The following is a 27,401-nucleotide window of genomic DNA, read 5'->3' as shown; positions in this document are numbered from 1 at the left end:
AAGCTCCTTTCTGTCTCATCAGACAGGCTTCGGCTCCCTTGGCTCTGTTCAAGGCATCAGTAAAATTATTCGGTCTCCCGGTGTTCACCAAGGTAAAGATTTCAGGATTCAGGCCATTAATGAACTGGTCCGCAACAGCCTCGTCATTCTCGGCCACATGTGGAGCAAATCGTAGTAATGTGGAGAACTTGGCCACATATTCCTCAATATTTAGCTGGCCCTGTCTCAAGTTTGCAAACTCGGCTCCCTTGTCCTTCCTGTACGACACTGGAAAGAATCTCTGATAAAATTTAGTTCTAAACACATTCCAGGTAATAACAGTCCCTCGATGCTCCAATGCCCGCTTGGTTGTAATCCACCAGTTCTTTGACACATCATGCAACTGGTGCCCTATCAATTTCACTCTCCTCTCATCGGTGTAATCCAAGGACTCGAAAAACATCTCAATATCGTCTAACCAACTCTCGAAATCAACGGAAGTCTTCGTACCCTTCAGAGTCGGTGGATGGAACGACTGAAATCTCTTTAGCAATGTCTCCATTGGTGTTGGTGTCACATCCATTGGAGGATTCGAATTGCTACCCTGTTCTGGTATTCTTCGCGGAGGCATATCTTATTATCAAAAGGGTTAGAAATCACAATTGACAAATCTGTCTCAGTCCCTTTCTGATCATCTTACCTCTGATCAAGAATCGGTTCTGATCCATTCCCAATAATACAAAGTACCATATCAAAATCAGATAATCAGGCAAATATGTATTGAAGCAGTAAATCATGCCAGCAATCATAAGCAAGGAAAGAAAACTCAATCTACCCCGCTCACTAGCTTCTATCTCAATCTAAAGGATCTATCGCTCTGATACCACCTGTTGTGGGGACCCGGACGCTAATCATGTTCTTAATTAACATTGGAACAACTTAAATCAATTACAATAAACAGGGTCTAAATTTTTTTTAAAAAAAATTGTGGAACGTAATGGTATTCAGTATAATGTACATATCAGTATAAAAGTACAAGTCTTGTACAATAAACATAACACCTAAACCAAGGTTCAACAACTAAATGTCAAGTGCTGAATCCTATCTACAGCAACGTCAAAATCCGTAGTCTCCACTCTAATCACGATCTCTCATCATCTCCTTGACCCTGATCCTGTCCCACCTGTTACCATGCACACATACAAACACGACAACAGTCGGATAACTCCGGTGAGATATACATCCCAGTATAAATCAATGAAACATGCGATTATAACATCAATATAAAAGCATAGAACAGATATCAGTAATACGTATCAAAAACTGAAACGTAATCAATATAAACTGTCAATCAGACTCGTGACTCTACGTCTCAGACTAGACTCAATCCTAGTCTAGGGATCCTGGTTTCCAGACGTTGGCATTCCATATCGAATATCACTAATAGAAGAAACTCCAATTCTATCCACTTCGATATAACCAAAAATCCGGTGTCTTGACATATCCGTCACAGACAATTCTATCCACTTCGATGTAACCAAAAATCTGGTGTCTTGACCTATCCGTCACAGACTTCGGCATTTTCACCAATACACTATACTGTGAGAATGTGCAATGTGCCAGTGACGATTCCATCACTATTCGACACTACTGTCACAAGATTACTCATCTAATACTCGTCTAATACATGCTCTCTATAAATCAATAGAACAAGCATATCAACTCAAAGCAATGCACATAATAACAATAAGTATGTGATTTAGGGAAGCTCAAGTATACTATACTCGAGTCATTCTCCCGGTACCACATTGACTTATACCTTTCTTTTATTGCAGTTCTGATGACGTTCCTGTCTGGAATTCAAAGGCTGCCAACCCTCAGTCTGGTAATGACAATATCAAATAATACCATATCAATATACTGCTCAGATCAATATCGAATGTGATAAATTTGGATTTAATTCAAAATCAGCGGCATAAAGGAAAAATCCCGATATCCCCGTCAATACAATCTCAACAGATATTAATTACAATCCATAACCAATATCCAATACAATATGTAATCAATCGATAATCCAAATATGTCCAATATCAATCAGTATACTCTGAAAAATCACAACAATTCCATAATCAATCTATTCTTCGGTCTGAATTTAATTCTACGATGTCTAACATATCAAGAACATCATATATGAATCCTAGTCAATTATGACAATAGCATAATTTCAAATCATAACATAACATAATAAAACTTACGTCCAATTGAAGCCTGCGTGAATAGGAACACAGTACCGAAGTCGGATTCAAAATCAGATGGACGGATTTTTCGCAATCCAAAATCTAGTATATCTATAAAAGCTTGGAATTCTCCGGAGCTTTTTCTCATTTCCCTTTCCATTCTTAAGGAATAAGCATTTGTTATATATATATATTTTATATATATATATATATATATCTATCATGCATGTGAAGACTTGGTGGCTCGTCCTATGTTCAGCATGTCTCGCGCATATGCGCGACATCTCTCGGCGCATATGCGCGAGACCTACTGGTCTTCGCACATTTCTCCTCGGCAGCTCACGCATATACGCGCCCCATCACCGCGCATATGCGCGAGGTCCTCTGGAATTGGCATTGGCTTCTCGCACAGCTCGTGCATATGCACGCCCTCACTCCGCGCATATGCGCGAGGTCTTCTGCCTATTTTGCGCATGTGCGCGCATCCTGTCGCGCATGTGCGCAAATAGTACTGCCCTCGCACACATTTCATGCATTTTCTCGTCTTTCCAAGTCCGATCCTTTCCGTCCATTATGACAGCAAATTATAAATCAATAATCGCAAATTAGCAAATAAAAATCCCGGGCATTACATTCGGTATATTGTAATATCCAGGAACCGGGATCCCTAGATTAGAGATGAGTCGAGTCGTAGATGACGAGTCAAAGAGTTATATCTGTATTCACTAATGTGTCATAAATTATGATTTATGTTTTGTGATACATGGTTTATGCTTGTGTATATGATTTTATGCATTGCATGTATACATTGTTTATACTGGGATTATATTATCACCATAGTTATCCGGCTGTTGTCTTGTTTGTATGTGTGAATGATAACAGGTGGGACAGGATCAGGGTCAAGAAGAGGATGAGAGAGAGGACAAGTTAGCGTGGTGATCCGGATTCAGAAGTAGATAGGTTTCAACACTCGATATATAGTAGTTGAACCCTAGTTTGACTTTGTCGACCGTTGTACAAGATTTGTACTTTTATACTGATATGTATATTAGAATGATTCCATTACGTTCCGTATTTAAAAAAATAAAAAAAAGTTAGACCCTGTTTATCTTAATTGATTGAATTATTCCCAAAGAATGATTAAGAAATGAATTAACGTCCGGGTCCCCACAGCCTATGACAAATTTAAAAGAATAACTCCACTCGAGTTCGTGGTTAGTGTGGATCCTTTTGCAGCTATGGAATGTGTTAAAGCTATTGAAGTAATCTTTGACAACCTGCACTTTGAAGATAATGATCGAGTTAGTTGTGCAGTGCTTCTTCTGACCAAGACTGAACGAATTTGGTGGGAGACCACGAAGGTAACTGTTAATGTTCAAAGCCTCCAATTAAATGAGTTCAAGGAGCTATTGTATGACAAATATTTCTCCACGGATGTCAAGACACAGAAAGTGAAGGCGTGCTTGGAACTAAAGCAGGGCAACTTGAATTTGAATGATTATATATTGAAGTTTGAAGAAGGATGTCTGTTCGTTCTTTTTATTGCTTCGAATGACAAAGATCGACGGAAACACCTCATGAGAGGCTTGAGAGCCGAGATCAGGAGGGATGTCACAAAGATCGAGGGGAACACTTCATGAGAGGCTTGAGAGCCAGTGCACAGCGCGCCCACCAGCGCTCGATTGGATCGGGCAGCGCGCTGGGTCGTGGGCTTGAATTGTTCGAGCCCGGGGGCGATTTTCTGATTTTTTAAAAGTTTGGGTTAAATTGATATTTTTTGAAAATACGGACGATTTTACCCTTACAATAATTTTTATAAAACAATTTTTTACAAAATAAATAATTGAAATATGATTTTAATTATCTATGGTAAAAGGTGTTTTACAAGAAATTTAATTATTTGAAATTAAATAAAAGTTTTTATTTAATTTGATAAATACGGCGGTTAGTGATACTTTACGACATACACGGTGTATTGATAATATGTGATATTATCGGATTTATATAATATATGATATTATATGTTGAAACGATGATCGAGAGCCATGACCAATTTGCTAGGTGTATGTTAGGTTTTTACATGTTGTAATTTTAATTATTTGATAATTATAATGTGGGCTTGGTTTATGGTCCGTTCCCATCCCTGAAATTTTTATCCCCATGTGCCATGGAAATTTAATGTAAATATTAGATTTGGTGGGAAATCAAGATTTGAAGACGGTGGGCCCGAGATCCTCGAAAGGAGTTTTGAAGATCGAAGACATGTAAATTTTGGAAGCTTATGTAATAGTTGCATTTGCATCCCTGCATTCCCCTAGGTTATGGATATGGATCCGTATGTGGCTCGTTCAGATCAATTAGCTCTCAGTTATCGATCATCCTTTATTATTTATAATGTATGTGATATTTTATAAATAATCTGTATGTGCGTTATTGTTAATATAATGACAAGAGTTGCATGAATCCGGCAATCATACAAACAATCATGGCACGATTTTAAAATTAATGATGAGACAAATTTTTAAAACTAAAATCCCTCATTTTGGATGAGATCTTAAATTTAAATCAAGCTCATTAAAAGGATAATTAAAAGAAAGTTTAATAATTCATTGCCTTCCATCAACGGTGGTTGCATGATGAACGCTTCCTGCGGTCAGTGTTTGGCTCATATTATTGGGGAGGCCTGGACGCCGGAAAGCTGTGATTGAAGAACAGATTGTTTATACATTTGTTATGATTTTTTAGAGATGGAATTGAGATTATTCAGATTTCTGAGATTATGGATTATATTGGATATTGGTTATGATATGTAATTGATATATATTGTTGTCGTAGTTGACGGGGATATCAGGACTATATTGTTATGCCGTCAAAACATAATTAAATTGAATATTGATCAGAATGAGTATTGATATAAGTTGTATATTAATATTGTTCCTATTCGACACGTCATTTCAGATTGGAATTGACAGCTTCGAATTCAGGACTTCGACTTCGTCAGAACTACGACAAGAAAGGTATAAGTCAATGTTAACCGGGAGATCGACTTGGGTCAGACTAGACTTGAGTTTCCCTAAATCACATACTTGTATGTTATTGGTTTCATACCTTTGTGTTGTTTGAATGAGTATGTTTAGTCTATTGATTTATAGAAAAGCAGAGAATAGCAGATAGCTATTGAGTGAGAGTCAATGACAGAGGTGCCAGATTATGACAGAGTAGTCACTGGCCCATTGCACTTTGTCAGATTAGGCATTGGCGGATATGCTAAGTCTATGGCGGATATGCCTAGACACTGGATATTTGATTTATATCGATGTTTCTTAGGAGTGGATCGATTCCTATCGCTGAGATTCGATATATGTGTTAATGTCCAGGAACCGGAATCCCTAGAATAGAGATGAGTCGAGTCAAAGAGTTTTATCTGTATTCACTAATGTGTCATAAATTATGATTCATGTTCTTTGATACAAGGTTTATGCTTTTACATATGATTTTATGTATTGTATTGATTCATTGTTTACACTGGGATTTTATTCTCACCGGAGTTATCCGGCTGTTGTCGTGTTTGTATGTGTGCATGACGACAGGTGGGATAGGATCAGGATCAAGAAGAAGATGAGAGAAAGGACAAGTTAGCATGGTGATCCGGATCAGAAGTAGTTAGGTTTCAGCCCTTGATATATAGTAGATGAACCCTAGTTTCGTTTGTTGTATGCTATACAACACTTGTACTTTTATACTGATGTGTATACTAGACTGATTCCATTACGTTCCGCATTTTAAAAAAAAATTTATACCCTGTTTATCTTAATTGATTGAATTATTCCCAAAGAATGATTAAGAAATGAATTAGCGTCCGGGTACCTACAACTTCGGCTGATATTATTGGGGGATCTCATGGCGACCGTCCATTAAGGTTCAATATTGATGGGCCGGGCTCGACACGTGCAGAGAAAGGGGATCATATTATTGGACCTTCCTCAAACGTGAGGCAAAATACGTAACGGTTGCAAGGAGTTGCAATTGGGCTCTACCTTTTGGAAGTTATGATTGGCTGATATTATTCGGGATCATAATTACTCAATTGGGCCTTGTGTACTCACTAAGGAAATTGGATTTCTCGTTTTTCATCAGAGGGTGGTGAAAATGTCAAAATAGTGGGAGGCAATTCGTAAAAACAAATGTCCATATTTTACGTCTTACAAAATATTTTAAAATAGTCAGTAACGTTTATTCTGTTTCATATCAATATATTTACGATTTCGTCACGTAATCCATTTCTATCATTAAAACAAGCTAACCGAACACTAATTTTCAAGATTGGCTTGGAAAATTGTTTTAAATTCGTAGAGAATAGCATACACAATAATGCCAGTCTTGCTGAACTGACAAAGCATACAAGATTGTGGGACCATAGTATGCAAGCTAAAGTGTAATATACTCGCTTCTATGTCAAATGAACTGTAGAGACAGTTTGAGGAAATGCTGAATGCTGTTGACATTCGAATGCACATGCAAGAGTTGCATGGTGCATGAAACTCGTACAATAATGCACACTATTTGAAGGACCTCATGACTACACGCATGCAAGATAGGGCTTTGGCTCATGAGCGTGGTGCACGTATGATTGGGTCTATTGAGAAAGTGGTGGGCCTTGAATTTGACAAAGTCCGATAAGTCAGAACATGTTTGCTTCACTGCAAAAAGTCTGGACATAAGAAATTATCTGGGCCAGAAATGTTTTGGCAATGATAAGTGAATGTCCAAATAAACACAATTTCAAAAACAACCAAAAGAAAAAAAGATAGTCTAAACCAAGCACATTTCTAACACGTTAGGCTAGGACATATTTCCCAAAGAAGGATGCACAAGCTAGTGGGAGAGGGCGTGTTTGACTCGTCAGATATAAACTCTCTACGAGACATGTGACTCTTGTCTGAAAGGAAAAATGACCAAGGCCCCTTTCCTAGGGAAAGTTGAACGTGCACATGATCTGTTGGATTGATCCATACAGATGTGTGTGGTCCGCTAAAAGTTAGCACGAGATTTGACAATTCCTACTTCATTACCTTTACCGATGACCATTCGAGGTTTTGGTATGTGTATTTAATGAAATACAAGTCTGAAGCCTTTGAAAAGTTCAAAGAATTCAGAGCAGAAGGAGAAAAACAATTAGGAAAGAGTATTAAAACACTACGATTAGATCGAGGTGGAGAATACTTGAGTACTGAGTTTCAAGACTACCTTAAAGAGAATGGGATTTTCTCACAGTGAACTCCGCAAGTCACACCGCAATTGAATGGTGTGTCAAAACGTCATAATCGGACATTGATGGACATGGTCCAATCTATGATGGGATTCACTGAGTTGCACCATCCTTTTGGGGTTATGCACTTGAAACATCGGTAAGGTTATTGAATCAAGTCCATACAAAAGCAGTGAATGAAACTCCATATGAGATATGAATGGAAAATCGCCCAAATATTCTCATCTAAGAATATGGGGATGCCTTGCTTACGTGAAGCAGGCGGTGGGAAACAAATTGGATAGTAGAGCCAATTTGTGCTACTTTGTGGGTTATCCAAAGAACTCTGTTGGTTCTTATCATCCTAGTGAAACAAAGGTGTTTGTTTCAAGAAATGTCACCTTCTTGGAAAAGGAGTTTCTAATAGAAAAGGCCGGATGATAGAACTCGATGAGATTTGAGAACTACCCACTACACAAATAGTAGAACCTCACCCCAACAGCCAATCAAAGAAGCACAAGCTTTTAGGAGATCCGAAAGGATCTCAAGGCCGCCTAAAAGGTTGAGCCTGCTTCTTGAAGAGGGCTAAGGTGAGCTCATTCTTGGATGCGATCCAAGAAATTTCAAGGAAGCATTGTTTGATGCCGATTCATATAAATGGCTTGATGATAAACATAAAAATTGTACATTAATTAAATGTTTTATAATATAAATATATAGTTTTTGTTTTATTAAATGTTTAAATATTATATATTTTATAATAAATTGTATAAAATATAAGTTGTTGTGTAATTACAAGTTTTTACTATTTTTTATAGGTTCGATAAAACAAGAATAAACTTGACGTTGCAAATGGAATTAAGATGATTCTTGGACCTGTAGAAAGTTGATTATAATATCTACAATATTGTTGACAAGCATGAGATAAAAATCCTTTCACAATTGAGATCAAATTAAGCAACAAATAAAGTTGCCAAAGGAGTGGCAGTTTTACCATGCTCTAGTATTTTGACCCTATCTCTCAAATTACTTCGTCAAATGGTTTGAAAAAAAGACCACAACTAGACAACTCAATTATCCACATGTTTCTTTTTATGTGAAGAAGCAAATTCGGAGAAGAAGAGTTTCAAAAGTGATGTGTAATATAATATAATATCTTGGAACACCAATGAAGACTTATGTCTAAAAAAATAATATTTTATTTGTGGTTGTCTCCCCAAATTTGGCTATAGATAGGGGTGCATTGTAATGTATTGAGATATCCCTCATTCTATGAACAAACCTTTGAGTTCATAATATTTCTCTCTAAATTTTTCCTTTATTTCTTCATTTAAAAACAATTAGCATGTTAATTTCATATTCAAAGTTTTACACTTTGAATAATGAATAGCTAACTTCCTAAAGTTGAGATGATAAGGTGAAACTCTTGGCATGATAATAAGGTTGTTAAAAGGTAAGAATCTATGTTTTATATTATTTAATAATTATTTAATGTTTATGTTATATTTATTTGTTTAAGCATTTTATACCCTACTTATAAGTTGGAGTTTTGATTTATTGTTGCTATTTCTTACACTAAATTCTTGGAACCATTTAAATGTTAGTTTGGTTTTACCAACCATTTAAATTGGTACCTTGATTTAGTGTTTACAAATATATATAGCACAATAAATACTTGACCACATTTATAAGTTTTGGTATATATTATATACTTATAAGATAATAATTTATATCACAATATAAATATGATTATTTAATATATTGGAACCATTTTATTAAGTGGATTCCAATATTGTTCGTCAATGTTAACTTTATTAAAATACTAAGAGTGGATCATTTAATCTCAACTACTTAAATTAAAATTGGAACAATTAAAATTTACCCATTAAAGATTCATACAATTAAAATTAAAAAGAAACAAAAACAAAAACAAAACAAAAAGACATTGTAGTGGACTTGTAATTACCTTAGCTTCCCTGTGGATGCGATATCGGACTCACCAAATTATACTACTTGTGGACAACCTGCTCTTGAGAGTGCAACAATCAAAGTGACACAAGTTTTTGGCGCCGTTGCCGGGGAAGTATAATTTAATTTCAAGTCTATTTAATTTTGTTTATAGTTTTTTTTCTTTATTTGAATTTTTATTGCTTTTGTGTGTTTTTATTCTTTTGCATTTGCATTTGCATGAGCATTATTTGGTCACGCACACTTAGTGGTCGACTCATTCTAAATAACCCTTTTATTTTCACAAAACATGGCGGAAGAACCCATCCAAGAAAATGAAGATGAAATTCAATCTCAACATGATCATGATAGACGAAGAACATTTAGAGATCACATGAATCCTACACGTACTAGTGCACCTTCATGTCTAGTTTTTCCCCCTGATGCATCTTATTTCAATTTTAAGCCTGGTATTATCCAACTTTTACCCAACTTTCATAGCTTAGATTATGAAAATCCATACATGCATTTACGAGAATTTGAAGAAGTGTGCAACACATATAATGATCTAAATTGTAGCATTAACACCATTCGACTTAATCTTTTTCCTTTTTCTTTAAAAGATAAAGCTAAAACTTGGCTACAAAATCTTAGATCGTTATCCATTCGAACTTGGGATGAATTGCAACAACAATTTTTGAAAAAGTTTTTTCCATCTCATAGAACAAATTCTTTCAAAAGGCAAATCATCACTTTCACTCAAAAACAAGGAGAAACTTTTTATCAGTGTTGGGATAGATATAAAGAATTGCTTAATCTTTGTCCACATCATGGTTTTGAAATTTGGAGAGTTGTTTCTCAATTTTATGAAGGCTTAACACCTAAAGATAGGCAAATGGTTGAATTTATGTGTAATGGAACATTTGAAGATAAAGATCCAAACGAGGCAATTGAGTATCTCGATTCATTAGCTGAAAATGCTCAAAATTGGGACACTATAGGTACAATCGAACCATCAAACAAGATTCAATCTCCTACATCTGGTGGAGGTATGTACACTCTCAAAGATGAACATGATCTTCAAGCTAGATTTACCTCTTTGGCAAGAAAAGTTGAGGCACTTGAATTGAAAAAGAATGGTCAATTAAAATCTGTTCAAGAAATTGCATGTCACATCTGTGATACAAGTGATCATTCTACAAAAGATTGTCCCACTTTGCCTTCTTTTAAAGAATGTCTCCATGAACAAGCCAATGTTTTAAACAATCTCAAAAGGCCAAATTTTGAACCATTTTCTCAAAGTTACAATCCAGGTTGGCGAAATCATCCAAATTTTAGTTGGAGGAATGATAATGCTGCACAATTTTCACAACCACATTTCCAAAATCAACAAAATTTTCAAAATTATGCACCTTATGTTCCTCCACCTAAAAGGAATTTGGAAGATATATTGAATTCTTTCATTGCAAAGCAAGAGTCTATCAATACTCAAACTGCTCAAACCATGACAGATTTGAAAGATACTCTTGCTAAATTTGCATCTGCACTTAATGTTCATGAAAAAGGTAAATTTCCTTCACAACCTCTGCCTAATCCCAAGGATCATCATTCACAAACTGGAACTTCTGGAACTCAACCGATGGATCAGGTAAAATCTGTTATTACCCTTCGAAGTGGTAAGGTTGTGGAAAAATCCATTCTTGAACCTTGTGAAGATGATGATAAATCAACTCCAAAGGGTAAGGAAGTGGAACCCATAACTTGCGAAGAGGAGGTTCAACAGACAGTGTCACCACCATTCCCTCATGCATTGAAAAATACAAAAAAATCAAATTTGAATTCTGATATATATGATATTTTTAAACAAGTAAAAGTTAATATTCCTTTATTAGATGCAATAAAACAGGTACCATCATATGCCAAATTTTTGAAAGACTTGTGCACTGTGAAAAGAAAATTGAATGTGAAAAAGAAAGCATTTTTAGCCGAACAAGTAAGTGCAATCATTCAAAATAATAATGCTTTGAAATACAAAGACCCTGGTTGTCCTACTATTTCTTGTATTATTGGAGAACGAAAGATTAAAAAAGCCTTGCTTGACCTTGGAGCTAGTGTGAATTTACTTCCATATTCAGTTTATCAAGAACTCAATCTAGGCGAGTTAAAACCTACTTCGGTAACACTTTTACTTGCTGATAGATCTGTTAAAGTGCCAAGAGGTATGGTAGAAGACGTGTTGGTCCAAGTTGATAACTTTGTATATCCTGTCGATTTCATAGTTTTAGATACACAACCTATCGAAGCTTGTAATGCAATTCCTGTAATTTTAGGTCGTCCATTTTTAGCAACTTCTAATGCTCTTATAAATTGCAGGAATGGAATAATGAAGTTGTCATTTGGTAACATGACCTTGGAGCTTAATGTGTTTAATCTTTGTAAGCAACCACATGACAAAGGAGATGAAAGTGAAGATGAAAATCTTATTGAAACTCTTGTGGAAGAAAACATTCAAGAAGGGAGTACTCGTGATCAATTAGATATTTGTTCAATTGAAACTGTTAAAGAAAATATTGAAATTGATCTTGATGATTTTATCAGGTATCACTCGTTACCAGGATCAGAGAAAGAATTTGATGCAAAATATGAGAACAAAGACGAACCACCCATATTGGAGTTAAAACCCTTGCCAGAAGAATTGAAGTATGCATTTCTTGGAGAAGATGAAACATATCCGGTGGTAATTTCTTCCAAACTAGCAAGTGATGAAGAAGGTAAATTAGTTGATATGCTTAAAAGACATAAAAATGCAATTGGTTGGACACTAAAAGATCTCAAGGGCATTAATCCACTAATTTGCACTCACAAAATTCACTTAGAAGAAAATGCAAAAACATCTCAACAACCACAAAGGAGATTAAATCCACACATGAAAGATGTTGTGAAAACTGAAGTTCTCAAACTACTTGATGTTGGGATTATCTACCCTATTTTTGATAGTAAGTGGGTAAGCCCTACACAAGTAGTTCCGAAAAAATCTGGCATTACAGTGATAAAAAATGAAAAAGGTGAATTGTTAACAAGTCGAGTCCCATCTAGTTGGCGGATGTGTATTGATTATAGAAAATTAAATGACGCCACTAGAAAAGATCATTTTCCATTACCATTTTTGGATAAAATTGTAGAAAGTGTAGCAGGTCATCCATACTACTGTTTTCTTGATGGATATTCAGGTTATTATCAAATTCCCATTGCACTCGAAGATCAAGATAAAACTACATTCACATGTCCTTTTGGAACATTTGCATTTAGAAGGATGCCATTTGGATTATGCAATGCCCCAGCAACATTTCATAGATGTATGCTAAGCATTTTTTGCGACATGGTTGAAAATTGTTTGGAAATTTTCATGGATGATTTAACTGTCTTTGGGAATATATTTGATAATTGTCTTGAAAAATTGGAAAAAGTTTTAAAAAGATGCGAGGAAAAAGGTCTTATTTTAAATTGAGAAAAATGTCATTACATGATTACTTGTGGAATTGTTTTGGGACATGTTGTGTCATCTCATGGAATTGAAGTTGATAAAGCAAAAGTTGATGTCATTGCCAATTTACTCCCTCAAAAAATTATTAAAGAAATTCGCTCATTTTTGGGACATGCTGGATTTTATAGGAGGTTTATAAAGGACTTTAGTTTAATCTCTAAAAATATTTGTAACCTCTTAAGAAAATACAGTGCATTTGAGTGGACTCAAGAATGTCAAAATGCTTTTGATAAAATCATTCGACATTTAACATCATCTCCTATCATGCAACCTCCTGATTGGTCTTTACCATTTGAAATCATGTGCGATGCGAGTGATTATGCAGTCGGTGCAGTATTGGGTCAAAGAAGAAACAATAAGCCTTATGTGATATATTATGCAAGTAAAACTTTAAACAATGCTCAAATGAATTACTCCACAACTCAGAAAAAACTACTTGCTGTAATATTTGCATTAGATAAATTTCGTTCTTATTTGATTGGATCAACAACTATCGTGTTTACTGATCATTCTGCTATTAGATATTTGTAGACCAAACAGGATGCAAAGCCACGACTGATACGATGGATTTTGTTGCTCCAAGAATTTGACATTGTGATCAAAGATAAAAAAGGAACCGAGAATGTCGTAGCCGATCATTTATCGAGACTAGTAACAGGATCATCTTGTGAAATAACACCAATTAACGATAATTTTCTTGATGAACATCTATTTTCAGTTACTACTACACCTTTGTTTGCTAACATAGTAAATTTTCTTGTGACAGGAAAAATGCCACCGCAATGGAGTTCTCAAAATAAAAGAAAATTTCTGAATGAGGTAAAAAACTTTTATTGGGATGATCCGTATCTGTTCAAGTATTGTCCGGATCAAATTTTTTGACGTTGCATACCCGACAATGAGGTAAGTAGTGTCATAAAATTTTGTCATTCAGAAGCATGCGAAGGACATATTTCTTCAAAGAAAACAGCTGCAAAAATCTTGTACTGTGGATTTTATTGGCCCACTTTGTTTAAAGACACCACAAAATCTGCAAGATCTGTGAAAATTGTCAAAAATTGGGTGCGATTTCAAAAAGAAACATGATGCCTTTGAATCCTATTATTGAAATTGAAATTTTTGATTGTTGGGGAATAGATTTTATGAGACCTTTTCCACCGTCATTTGGATACTTGTATATTTTAGTTGCAGTTGATTATGTTTCCAAATGGATAGAGGCAATTCCATGTCGAACAAATGATCATAAAATCGTCATCAAATTTTTAAAAGAAAATATTTTTAGTAGATTTGGAATTTCTCGAGCCATGATAAGTGGTGGGGGAACTCACTTTGTTAATAAATCATTTGCTTCATTAATGAAAAAATATGGTATTACTCACAAAGTAACTACTCCTTATCATCCTCAAACAAATGGATAAGTTGAATTAGCTAATAGGGAGATAAAGCAAATTTTGGAAAAAACTGTTAACTCAAATAGAAAAGATTGGTCTCTGCGACTTAATGATGCACTTTGGGCATATCGAACAGCTTTTAAAACATCATTGAATATGTCTCCCTATAGGTTGGTTTGCGGAACACATTGTCATTTGCCTGTGGAATTGGAACATAAAGCTTATTGGGCGATCAAAACTTTTAATTCAAGCATGGATGATGCCAACAAATTGTGCAAATTGCAACTTAATGAACTTGATGAACTCAGAAATGACGCGTATGAGAATTAAAGGATTTATAAAGCAAAAATCAAATCATTTCATGATAAAACAATTCTTAGAAAATCTTTTGAGATTGGTAAAAAAGTTTTGCTTTATAATTCGCGACTTCACAGATTCCTAGGAAAATTACGATCAAGATGGACATGTCCATATGTTGTAAAACATGTGTATCCTTATGGAGCTGTGTACATTGAAAATCCTAAAAATGGTGATGTTTTTAAAGTAAATGGACAAAGGCTTAAACCATTTTTAGAAAATGAAATTTTTCAAGAAGAGTGTATTTCCCTTTCCGATCCTTGATTTTTTAAGTGTTGCATTTAATTTTGTTTGTTTTTATTTAAGGTTTCCTTTATCTTTTTATTTTCCCGGTTAAATGGCGGATAACGGTACTCCGTGACTCTCATAGTCGGTTTAATCAGTTTCCCATAATTGCTGATACAAAAATAAAAAAAAATCATTTCTTTTCTTTTCAAAATGGATGAAATTCTCTCAAAAATTTGTAAATATTTTCCCTCTGTTTCTGAAAATGTTCTAAAAAAAATTTATGCAGGAAGATGTGAAAGATTGAGATTGCTAATGCAAAAAGGAATTCCAGAAGATATTCGTCTTGTAATAGAAGCTAAGGTCCGATTAGGAGGAGAAGTTCCACAATCATTGCTCATTCGATATTTGCCTGGATTAGGAAAAAGCACTTATGCGAAAAAACGAAGGGCCAAAAGTTTAGGGGTTTGTCATAAGTGTGCAAGATGGACTTGTGACAAACGATGCAGATCTTTGGGATGTGTTTCCAATAACAGAGAAGATAAAATTGGTTTCATTAAGAATGGGCTGAGTAAGGAGTCTTTAGATAACATCTTATTGACTCTTGAGACGCATTCTAGTGGACATGTGCATATTGAACTTCTCCGTTTATGGAAACAATTCCAAGATGAGCGTCATAGTCTTGGGAATCCGACTAAAAAAGACCCTGTTTGCCAATTTATAAGAAAATTGGATGGGAAGCATATCTTCGACTCATAGAAGGCGTTGAAGCCGTTTCTGGACGTAAAACCAGAGGAAAATTGTGTGCCACAATCACACTACTGTTTATATGCATGTGTGTTATTATTTTTTTTACTGTTTATTCTGTTTACAACTGTGACCCATAGTTTTGTTATGATAACATATAACCCCTATAAAATCTCTCATATTTCTCTCTATTTTCGCAGACCAAAAAGAAAGTAAAAACATGGCTGGATCCTCTGCACAAACATTGAAAAATATTTGTGTATTTTGTGGGTCGGGTCCTGGAAAAAATGAAGTGTTTGTAGAAGCAGCAAGTAATCTTGGAAAGAAATTGGCTGAGAGAAAAATTCACTTAGTATATGGGGGAGGTAATATTGGGTTAATGAGATCTGTTTCAACATCTGCTCATATTGGAGGTAGTCAGGTTTTGGGTATTATTCCTACAGGTGGAAAATTCTGATTGAAAATTCTGATGCTAATATTGGGTTACAAGTTTCTTCTATGTATGAAAGAATCACAAAAATGATTGAAAATTCTGATGCTTTTATCGCACTACCAGGTGGTTTTGGTACATTAGAAGAAATTTTTCACACTGTTTCTTGGGCACAACTTAATATCCATAATAAACATGTGGGCTTGTTGAATATCAATAATTATTATGACAGTTTGTTGACATTTTTTAATAAAGCTGTGGAACAGAATTTCATTTCAGAAAATTCACGACGGATGCTCATCTGTGCTTCGACTGCCGACCAATTAATTGATGATTTGGAAGCTTTTGTTCATAAACCTGATCTGATGATAACAAAGATCAATTGGTCGCAATCAAGCAATAAGAAAAGGAAGTTAGATCATTGATTCAAAAGTCGTAGATTGGTTTGCGTTTGTTTCAGTTTGTTATCTTCAATAAAATTCCAGGTGATATCTCTTTCATTATGTACTCTTTATTGATAGTTATTTTGACATTAGGGACAATGTCATATTCTGATTGGGGGGAGAACAAACTTATAAAAAAAATATTAAAAAAATAAAAAATATATATATATTTAAAAAAATATATTATTTTAAAATAAAACCATGTTTATTGTTTGTATCTTAGTAATTTTTGCAAAAAGATCATACATTACATGTTTGAAAGGTTTAAATTAGAACATGTATTAATCTATTTAAGGATGTTTAAATTTTTATTTGAAAAAATGTCAATTTTAATATTCTGATCAATATAAAAATATGATTTATGAAATCTTTTTTTTAGTGATTAACCATTGTGATAAAATCAGGTATTAAAGTATATGGCCCAAGATATACCTTATAAGAGTGCCTAAAATTTTAAACTTACACATATTTTGTGAGTGAGTGGAGAGGAATGAGAAAACAGCTTTCGAGCCTTTATTGATCATGAGAGAGGATATCTATTGTTTAGATCTTGAGTTCTTATTTTGGAAAAAAAATGATATTTCCTGAAGAAAAAAAAAGAGAAAAAAAAACAAAAAACAAAAAACAAAAAGAAAGATATTGAAGATCTATGTAATTTTTAAGTTATATGCTACGACCCATTTATCTCTCATAAAAGAAAAAAAAGAAAGAGAGAATATTATTGTAAAAATTAAATAAATATGTGGTCAAGAAGCATAAACTTAGTCTGATTCCATGATGTAATGAAAAAAAAAAGATCAGAAAAAAATATATAATAAGAATAACTAGATTTTGAATCAATGGATTTTCTATCTTTTGATTAGTTTGGCTCGTTTGTCTGTCTGCATTCTGTAAACCATTTTTCTGAGCATTTATCTGTATTCCAACTCCATGAGAGAAATCGTTGCCATAAATTGAAACATTTATTAACCTGTGAGGATATGAAGTTGAGACTCTTACTAGGAATTTCTGAAGGCCGTGTACATTTAACTACCTGAAATAAGCTTTGAATTGATCATCTCAAATTATTTCATAAATTATAATTATGATGATCTTGATATAACTTTGACAGTTTTCAAATTTAATTTAAACACTTAGATAGTTTTGATTACATTTCTATTTAAATTAATCAATATGTTTTGTATTGCTATTAACGCTTAAATTGCTAGGGACTAGCAATAAGCTGGTTGGGAGGTGTGATAAACATAAAAATTGTACATTAATTAAATGTTTTATAATATAAATATATAGTTTTTGTTTTATTAAATGTTTAAATATTATATGTTTTATAATAAATTGTATAAAATATAAGTTGCTGTGTAATTACAAGTTTTTACTATTTTTTACAGGTTCGATAAAACAAGAATAAACTTGGCGTTGCAAATGGGATTAAGATGATTTTTGGACCTGTAGAAAGTTGATTATAATAACTACAATATTGTTGACAAGCATGAGATAAAAATCCTCTCACAATTGGGATCAAATTAAGCAACAAATAAAGTTACCAAAGGAGTGGCAATTTTACTATGCTCTAGTATTTTGACCATATCTTTCAAATTACTTGGTCAAATGGTTTGAAAAAAATACCACAACTAGACAACTCAATTATCCACATGTTTATTTTTATGTGAAGAAGCAAATTCGGAGAAGAAGATTTTCAAAAGTGATGTGTAATATAATATAATATCTTGGAACACCAATGAAGACTTATGTGTAAAAAATAATATTTTATTTGTGGTTGTCTCCCCAAATTTGTCTATAAATAGGGGTGCATTGTAATGTATTAGATATCCCTCATTCTATGAACAAACCTTTGAGTTCATAATATTTCTCTCTATATTTTTCCTTTATTTCTTCATTTAAATACAATTAGCATGTAATTTCATATTCAAAGTTTTACACTTTGAATAATGAATAGCTAACTTCCTAAAGTTGAGATGATAAGGTGAAACTCTTGGCATGATAATAAGGTTGTTAAACGGTAAGAATCTATGATTTATATTATTTAATCATTATTTATTGTTTATGTTATATTTATTTCTTTAAGCATTTTTATACCCTACTTATAAGTGGGAGTTTTGATTTATTGTTGCTATATGTTACACTAAATTCTTGAAACCATTTAAATGTTAGTTTGGTATTACAAACCATTTAACTTGGATGCCTTGATTTATTATATATGAATATATCATAGTATTAATTTATTGGTACCATTTAAATGTTTGTTTGGTTTTACCAACCATTTAAAGTGGGAACCTTGACTTAGTGTTTACAAATATATATAGCACAATAAATACTTGACCACATTTATAAGTTTTGGTATATATTATATACTTATAAGATAATAATTTATAACATAATATAAATATGATTATTTAATAAATTGGAACAATTTTATTAAGTGGATTCCAATATTGTTCGTTAATGTGAACTTTATTAAAATACCAAGAGTGGATCCTTTAATCTCAACTACTTAAATTAAAATTGGAATAATTAAAATTTACCCATTAAAGATTCAAACAATTAAAATTAAAAAAAAAACAAAAACAAAAACAAAACAAAAAGACATTGTAGTGGACTTGTAATTACCTTAGCTTCCCTGTGGATACGATATCGGACTCACCGAATTATACTACTTGTGGACAACCTGCTCTTGGAAGTGCAACAATCAAAGTGACAAAACTTGAAGCCATGCAGTCCGAGATGAACTCCATGTATTCGAACCAAGTATGGTCCTTAGTGGATCCACCTGAGAGAATTGTTCCCTTAGGATGCAGATGGATTTACAAAAGAAAATTTGGAGCGAATGGGAAGGTGGTGACCTTCAAAGCTAGAGTGGTGGTAGCAAAAGAATATACTCAAAGACAAGGTGTTGACTATGAATAAACCTTTTCTCCAGTCACGATATTCAAGTCCATTAGGATACTGGTAGCCATAACAGCATAGTATGACTATGAAATATGGCAGATGGATGTAAAGACAGCGTTCCTTAATGGGGATATTAAAGAAGAGATTTACATGTCTCAACTTAAAGGATTCGCATCAGAAGGAAGTGAGCATAATGTATGCAAACTTCAGAGATTCATTTATGGACTCAAGAAGGCATCGAGGAGCTGGAACCTCAGATTTAACAACACTATCAAAGAGTTTGATTTTGCCAAAAATTCTGAGGAACCTATTGTAGACAAGAATGTTAGTCGGAGTGCACTGACTTTCCTAGTGCTTTATGTTGATGACATACTACTCATTTGGAATGATGTAGGGATGTTGCAGTCAACTAAAGTATGGTTAGCTGGTAAGTTCTCCATGAAGGATATGGGTGCATCATCATATGTATTAGGAATACAGATCTATAGGGATAGATCAAAGAGGATGCTAGGGCTCACCCAATCCACATATATCGATACCATACTGAGGAGATTCTCTATGGAGGAGTCCAAAAGTGTGGATATCTCCCAATGTCTCATGGTGTGCATCTGTCCAAGTCTATGTGCCCTAAGACTGATGAAGAGATAGAAACCATGAGCCGCATTCCATATGTGTCTGCCATAGGCAAGATTATGTATGGTATGATATCTACTCGACTTGATGTGGCATATGCATTGAGTTTTGACAATTGATATCAGTAGAATCCCGGTCCACTGCATCGAAAAATAGTGGAAGACATTCTTATGTACTTGAGAAGAGCTAAGAATTTTTCTTGATATACGGGATGAAGAACTAAAATTGGAAGGCTACACTGATTCTAGCTTCCAATCAGATGTGGATTATTAGAAATCGACCTCTGGATTTGTATTTAAGCTCAATGGTGGTGATGTCTCTTGGAAATGTTCCAAGCAAGACACCACAGCGGATTCAACCACTGAGGCTGAATACGTAGTTGCATCGGATGCAGCAAACGAGGGTGTTTGGAAGAGGAATTTCATCCGAAAGTTGGGTGTCATTCCTCAAACAGTTCATCCAGTCTCGGTCTACTGTGACAACACCGGTGCCGTTGCTCAAGCAAAAGAACCGAGGTCTCATCAGCGATCCAAACATATACTGAGGAAGCTCCACAAAATCCGGGAGATTGTGGGAAGAGGAAACATTTCGGTAGGGAGAGTCTCCTCCGCAGATAACGTTGCTGATCCACTAACGAAGCCCCTGCCAGGACCATTGTTTGAGAAGCATCGCGAAGCAGTGGGTCTAAGATCTATGGGTTGTTGGCTATAGGGCAAGTGGGAGATGGTAAGAGTAGGTGCCTGGCAAGCCAACTTGTGGCTCGGGCTTTAATGACTCTGATGTAAAACAATCTTTATTTTAATAATATTTTACGATTTTATTCGATTATGCCATTATACTTTATTTGTATACAAATGAAAGCAGCATAGATAAAGTCCTTGAATATACAATAGGTACCATGAGGTCTGCGTCGCAACGTAAGATCATGAGACTCATTAGGAATTGTACCGTATATTCTAAACAGGTTCTTAGTCGATTCAGCCGCCTAAAACAAGGATAAAGGTCGCTCGAGCTTGAGACTAGCATCTTTGATGTAAACGCCATGTTTCTTTGGCAAGGGCATGGAGATGTCCATTCACATAGATGGGTGATCATGTGATGATGCACTGAAAAAGCCTCCCGCTAACTGTCCAAGTGGTTCTCACTTATCGAGTGGAATAGTCCGCAGTTATGGTTGTACACCATTAGTCCTTTGACCCGGGACAATGTAGGGGCTATACGTACTAGCATGCACTTTGATCCGTTTACCGACTCCATCGAGGGTAATCAGGTGACGAGGTTGGGTGTAGTTTCGAAATACTTTGGAGCAAATGCATTGTAGTCGGGGATTCACCGTTCGCCTACGGATGAAGATATCCTATGTGATCTGATGAGTTAATAGTGCAAGGAGTCTCTGGCCAGAGCAAGAAATGTGCTTTAGGGAAACGTGTTTTCCTAGTTGCACATACCATGCCACTATTAGTACTCAAAGATAAATCACATCGTTATCGAATTCATATGCAACTCTCGATTTACTAATGGATACAGATTCGATCGGGATATGTGTGTTGAAGGGACCGTACTATACGCTAACCATGACTAAAGGTTCTTTCAGGCACTATCTGTGATACCTAGGGGATCATGGGACGATGCTACTAGACGCTCTTACCATGATCCGATGGGTGCAATCAGAAACGAGTTCTAACATTCTTGATTAAAGAGTTGATGAAAAGAATGGGGTTAACTAGGGTAAAACCGAATAAGAATAAATGTTATTCTGAATCACATGGAGATGTGAACCCACGGCTTGCTGTATCCCTGAACCGTTGAGGGTTACACAAGTATCGGATTCTGTGTTCCCGTTGAGATAGTCAAAATTCAAGGAGTTGTAATTTGGCGACTATAGTTTGATGGAGATCTAACAAGAAGCTTATAAAGGAGTTATGAGCTGATTCCATTGGATGGAACACTACAACAAAAATAGTTTTTCGCAGCGCACATTAAAAGCACGCCGTTAATAGTATTATTAACGGCGTGCATCCATACGTGCGCTGTTAATAATATTGCACTTGACAGTATTAACGGCGGGCAGTAAAGGCACGCTGCGGAAAGTAGTATCCGCAGCGTGCATTTATGTGTGCTGTAAATACTATATACTTTCCGCAGCGTGCTTTTAATGCGCGCCGTTAATAACATATACATTAACGGCGTGCAGTAAAAGCACGCTGCGGAAAGTAATATTATATACTATCCGCAGCGTGCAATAATGTGCGCTGTAAATTTAGATGTGTGATTTTTAAATTAGCGACGGTTTTTAGAAAACCGTCGCTAATTTAAATTTGCGACGGTTTTTACACTGTCGCTATATTTAGCGACCGTCGCCGATCTAAACTCGGCGACGGTTAAGGAAGATTTCGTCGCTGTTAGCGACGTGTTTTATATAACCGCCGCAAATAGAAGTAAATCAGCGACCGTTATATAAAAACCGTCGCTACTGTTGACGGTCTAGTGGATAACCGTCGCTAATAGTCGCAAATTGTCTATAAATATCCGATTTTCGTTCAACTTTTTCACTTCACAACACTTAAAATTTTTTTTTCAAATACGTTTTTAATTTCGATTTAAATTAATATTTTTTTTTTCAATTTTAGGTTAATTTTTTAAGTGTTAATTAAGTTGAGTCAATTTATTATAGTTGTATTGTAATTTTTTTAAAATTTTATTAAATTACAAAGCGTAAATTTTTTTTATTTTACGCAAAATGTAGCGACGGTTTTGTACCCGTCGCTAAATTAAATTTCGTCGCTAAATTAGCGACGGTTTATTTCAAACTGTCGCTAATGGGCGACGGTTCTGTAAAAAACCGTCGCTAACATTTAGATTTTTTTAATATTTACAGCGTGCATAGCACGCTGCGGATAGTTATATTAACAGCGTGCATATGCACGCCGTTGATAGTAATATTAAAAGCGTGCGAATGCACGCCGCGGATAATCTTGAACTTTCAACGGCTTGCAACTTCGCAGCGTGCAATGCGCGCTGCGAAAAAGCCCATATGCGCGCTGCGAAAAGGCATTTTTGTTGTAGTGGAAGAAATGGAAGTTGACATGATTGCTAAATACGGAAGGAGACAAATATGGTAACTGTCATATATGGTAAGTTCCAAAATTGGTAAATGAAAATTTTGATTTTCGAAATTTTCAATTTTCATTATATGAACTAGATTTGTATCCTGGACATATCGGCGCTCTCGGATCGTCGATCGGTGTTATAATGAGTTCGAAATCATTTATTTAGTGAATTGAGAATTTACTAATTAAATGCTGATGCTAGTAGTAGTGGCTACTAACATGCAATTTCTCATAAAATTCTAGAGGAGTCTTGAGTTAAATTAATCAAAGATTAAATTTATAAATAAAATAATTATTATTTAATTTTATATATATATACATGTATATATTTTATATGGTGATATAAAATAAGTGTATATGATAATATTATATAATGTATTATTAAAGGTTAATAAATACATTATATATTAATAATATGAGAATTAAAATATAATGAAATTATTAGAGTCCTTGTGGTAGAGGGACTTCTAATTATATTAGGAGTCTCACTCTATAAATACACCATTAGGGCTCATTGTTGAGGGATGAATAATTTTTCACACAAAACATAAGAAAATTCCTTCCTTTTCTTCCTTGAAAGCCACGGCCACATCATGTTTTTTATGGAATAAAAATTTTGGCTAAAAGCAAATATGATTTGCTTAATTATGGATTAAGAATCTATAATTTTGGTTAATGATTTATTAAGAAAAAAATATCATAAAATCATGAGTTTGAATCATGTATGTCTCGGCCAAAACTCAATTGAATGGAAAAAGGTTTCGGCCAATTTTTTTTCGTCTTCCACCGTCGCACCGCTTCGTCTCCGGATTTTAGAAATTCGGAGGATACAGTCTCAACGCACAAATCGTTTGTGATTTCTAGTGCAATCCAAGAGAGGAACAAAGTTTCTAATCGTGGACCTAATTAGGCGATCAAAATTGAAGAGACGTTCGTAGGAAATTACAAGAAGGGCTATATCCACCTCAAACAGGAATAGTTTGGGGTCTAGCGTTAAGAATGCAATGGTATAATTATTTAAACACCCTATGAATGGTTTTAAACACACGACGCCCAAGAACAAAAATTTTAAACTTCCGATGCGTCTTGGGTGCGAGAATACGATGTACCAACAAGATATTGGGTTGTTTGGTTTGAATGTTGAGATAAGGTTGTTAATATAACGATTGATGGTATTATTATTATGATTGTGTTGTAGAAATCCTTCAAGAGCTTAGCAACCACTTGTGTATTGGTTGTAAGTAGACTTTTCCTTTGAATGCATCTCATTAGCTATGTATCTGATAAATGAAGTTTCTATTAATTTTTGCTCCTTTAAATCATTGATTATGTATATTGTATGTACTGACATATTGAAAATAAATGGATTTGAAGCCAAGGACAAAGTAAATGAGCTACCTCTTTAGCACGCACACCACGTGTTTGATAAAATGATTCAATCAATGTTTTTATGGCTTGATGGTTATATAGTATTGTGGTGTTACTTATGGTAATTCTAAACCCACTTGACTGAAATTGATCAACATAATGACATGTACTGTGACTGATTTTGACTGAGACGTACATGTATACCATCGACGCCTATGGAAAGCCCGTGAGGGAAAAGGCCCCTTAGAGGGAGCCCAAGATCGGGATAGCCTTGGGTCGATCGGGGCAGTGGGCCGTATCGGCGGTCCACTGGGCCTGTAAAGGGTCGTTACAAATAGATACGGCGGAGTGTCAAGACAGAAGAAGAAGAACCGGTGCCAATCATGGAGGAAATGATAATGAAGTATATTTTGTAGTAAAAATGGAAAAGTTATTTTGAGGTGCGAACTTGATTTGTAATGGTTTTTGATAACGTCAGTTGCTACTTTTGGTTATTAATATAAATATTTTGATTGTTATATGGAATATGGTTTTATTGACATTATTTGTAATATTTTGCTTCAGACAGTTGGCAAGTTCTTTTTACGAGGAAACTCAGCCAAAATTTTTAAAGCTCATACTTTCCTCCAAGTCTATTTTAATTCTTCCGCATTACAGAGTTTATTTATTTTAAAACGGGTAAGGGTGTTACATTTAGTGGTATCAGAGCAAATGTTTTTGGGACCAATGATTTGGCACATGACTTCTTCTGTTTGCGACACTTCGGTATGTATATTTATGCATCTCATTGATGTACTGATATGATGATAAGTATCTTTAATTGTATAAAGATAATTTAAAATGATTTTAAACTGAGATGCAATGTAGGAGATGCCACCTAAGAGGAAAGCTGCAAAGGGAGAAGATAGATCCTCATCACGAGTTGTTGATGAGTTTAGTAAGTTGCTCAAGGAGCAAGCCAAAGTTCATGTAGAACATATCCAACAGTTATTGAGATTGCAGAACCCGGTACAAGGGAGAGGTAGAGGCCTTTTGAGACAAGAGCCCAGTTCAGAGGGAGCGTATGACAGATTTAAAAGATTGAATCCACCTGAGTTCATGGGAAGTGTGGATCCTATTGCAGCAATGGAATGGGTTAAAGCTATTGAAGCAATCTTTGACTACCTGCACTTTGAGGTTAATGATCGAGTTAGTTGTTCAGTGTTTCTTCTGACCAAGGCTGCACGCATTTTGTGGGAAGCCACGAAGGTAGCCATCAACGTTCAAACCCTCCAATGGAATGAGTTGAAGGAGTTATTTTATGACAAATATTTCTCCACGGATGTCAAGACACAGAAAGTGAAGGATTTCTTGGAACTAAAGCAGGGCAACTTGAATGTGAATGATTATATATTGAAGTTCAAAAAAGGATGTCTGTTTGTTCCTTTTATTGCTTTGAATGACAAAGATCGAGGGAAACACTTCATGAGAGGCTTGAGAGCCGAGATCAAGAGTGATGTCAGAATGTCTAAGGCCACAACGTACAAAGAGATCGTGAAGAAAGCTCTTTTAGAAGAACAGGACGAGAAAGATATTGAGAACAAAAGGCAATTGAGAAGACAGAGCTTTAATCAAAAGAGCCAAGCTTCGAATCAAAGTTGGAAAGGGGGAAACAAAGGAAAAGGAAAAGAAGAACATCTAGGTAAAGCTCCTGTGGTTCAGTCTAAGACGAATAGGCCTTTATGTCCAAAATGCAGCAAGCCACACAAGGGTGAATGCTTTGTAGGGACCAACAAATGTTATAGATGTGGAGGTGCAGGTCATATTGCCATCAATTGCACCAAATCTTCAGGCCGAGGACGAGTCCAAGGACACATTTTCTCTTTGAACAAAGAGGGTGTTAATCCTGATACGTCGGTTATATCAGGTAATATTCTAATTTCAGGCAAAGTAGCTCTTACTTTAATTGATATTGGAGCTACACATTCCTTTATGTTTGAAATTTTCATGAGATCATTGGGTATTGTACCTATATTTGAACCTCTACAGTTTAATATTATACATCAGTCGGGAGATGTGATTTGCCCAACAAGTGTTGTTAGAGATTGTCCTATTCAAGTGAACGAGAAAACATTATTTGCTGATTTGATTTTGATTCCTATGATAGAGTTTGATGTTATTTTTGGTATGGATTGGCTATCATCGTATCGTGCAGTAATTTATTGTGTTGAAAAGACAGTACGATTTCCGACAGAAGAAGGTGACCGCAGGGTTTTCAAGCATTCAGGTATTTTGCTTGACACTTCTTTTATTTCTTGCTTGAAGGTGAATAAGATGTTGGTTAAGGGGTGTCAGGGATTTTTGGCGTCAATCATGGATGTGAGTAAGAAATATAATGTGGAAGTGAATGATATTGAAATTGTTCGAGAATATGCGGATGTCTTTGCTGATGATTTGCCGGGGTTGCTACCCGACAGAGAAGTCGAGTTTGTCATTGATGTTGTACATGATACTGCTCCTATTCTAAAGCTCCTTATCGAATGGCACCGACTGAAATGAAAGAATGAAAGAACCAATTGCAAGAGCTGTTAAATAAGGGCTTTATTAGACTGAGTTCTTCACCATAGGGGGCACTAGTGTTGTTTTTACAATTTAAGGATTTATTATTTAAAAAAAAAATAGATTAATGGCATGATGGGTTACATTTAGAAATTGGACTGTATTCAGATATGCCTCCCAGACGTGCTCCCAGTACCGAGAGACAAGATGAGATTCCTGGAGGTGGCAGAGGACCACCACCACCAGCACCACCACCAAGAGACCCAGCTACCCGAGTACTAGAGGGGATAGCTAGAT

The 27,401-nt window shown here is 35.1% G+C and overlaps 2 protein-coding genes across 2 annotated transcripts; both read left to right on the top strand.

Moving 5' to 3' along the window:
• Window positions 1-3,454: 3,454 nt before the first annotated feature.
• Window positions 3,455-3,856, top strand: LOC140974917 (uncharacterized). The gene has a single exon (XM_073438409.1). The coding sequence runs from the start codon at window positions 3,455-3,457 to the stop codon at window positions 3,854-3,856; it is 402 nt and encodes a 133-aa protein (XP_073294510.1).
• Window positions 3,857-25,436: 21,580 nt separating this feature from the next.
• LOC140974916 (uncharacterized) lies at window positions 25,437-27,104 on the top strand. Its single transcript, XM_073438407.1, has one exon. The coding sequence runs from the start codon at window positions 25,437-25,439 to the stop codon at window positions 27,102-27,104; it is 1,668 nt and encodes a 555-aa protein (XP_073294508.1).
• The last annotated feature ends 297 nt before the right edge of the window (window positions 27,105-27,401 follow it).

This window comes from Primulina huaijiensis, chromosome 4, assembly GCF_012295235.1.
Source record: "Primulina huaijiensis isolate GDHJ02 chromosome 4, ASM1229523v2, whole genome shotgun sequence".
Classification (NCBI taxonomy): Eukaryota; Viridiplantae; Streptophyta; class Magnoliopsida; order Lamiales; family Gesneriaceae; genus Primulina; species Primulina huaijiensis.
Note: the sequence above shows the minus strand (reverse complement) of the source record. Positions and strands in the feature narration are given on the sequence as shown.

Coding starts and splice junctions, on each gene's coding strand:
- LOC140974916 (XM_073438407.1), top strand. CDS start 25,437: ATGCCACCTAAGAGGAAAGCTGCAAAGGGAGAAGATAGATCCTCATCA.
- LOC140974917 (XM_073438409.1), top strand. CDS start 3,455: ATGGAATGTGTTAAAGCTATTGAAGTAATCTTTGACAACCTGCACTTT.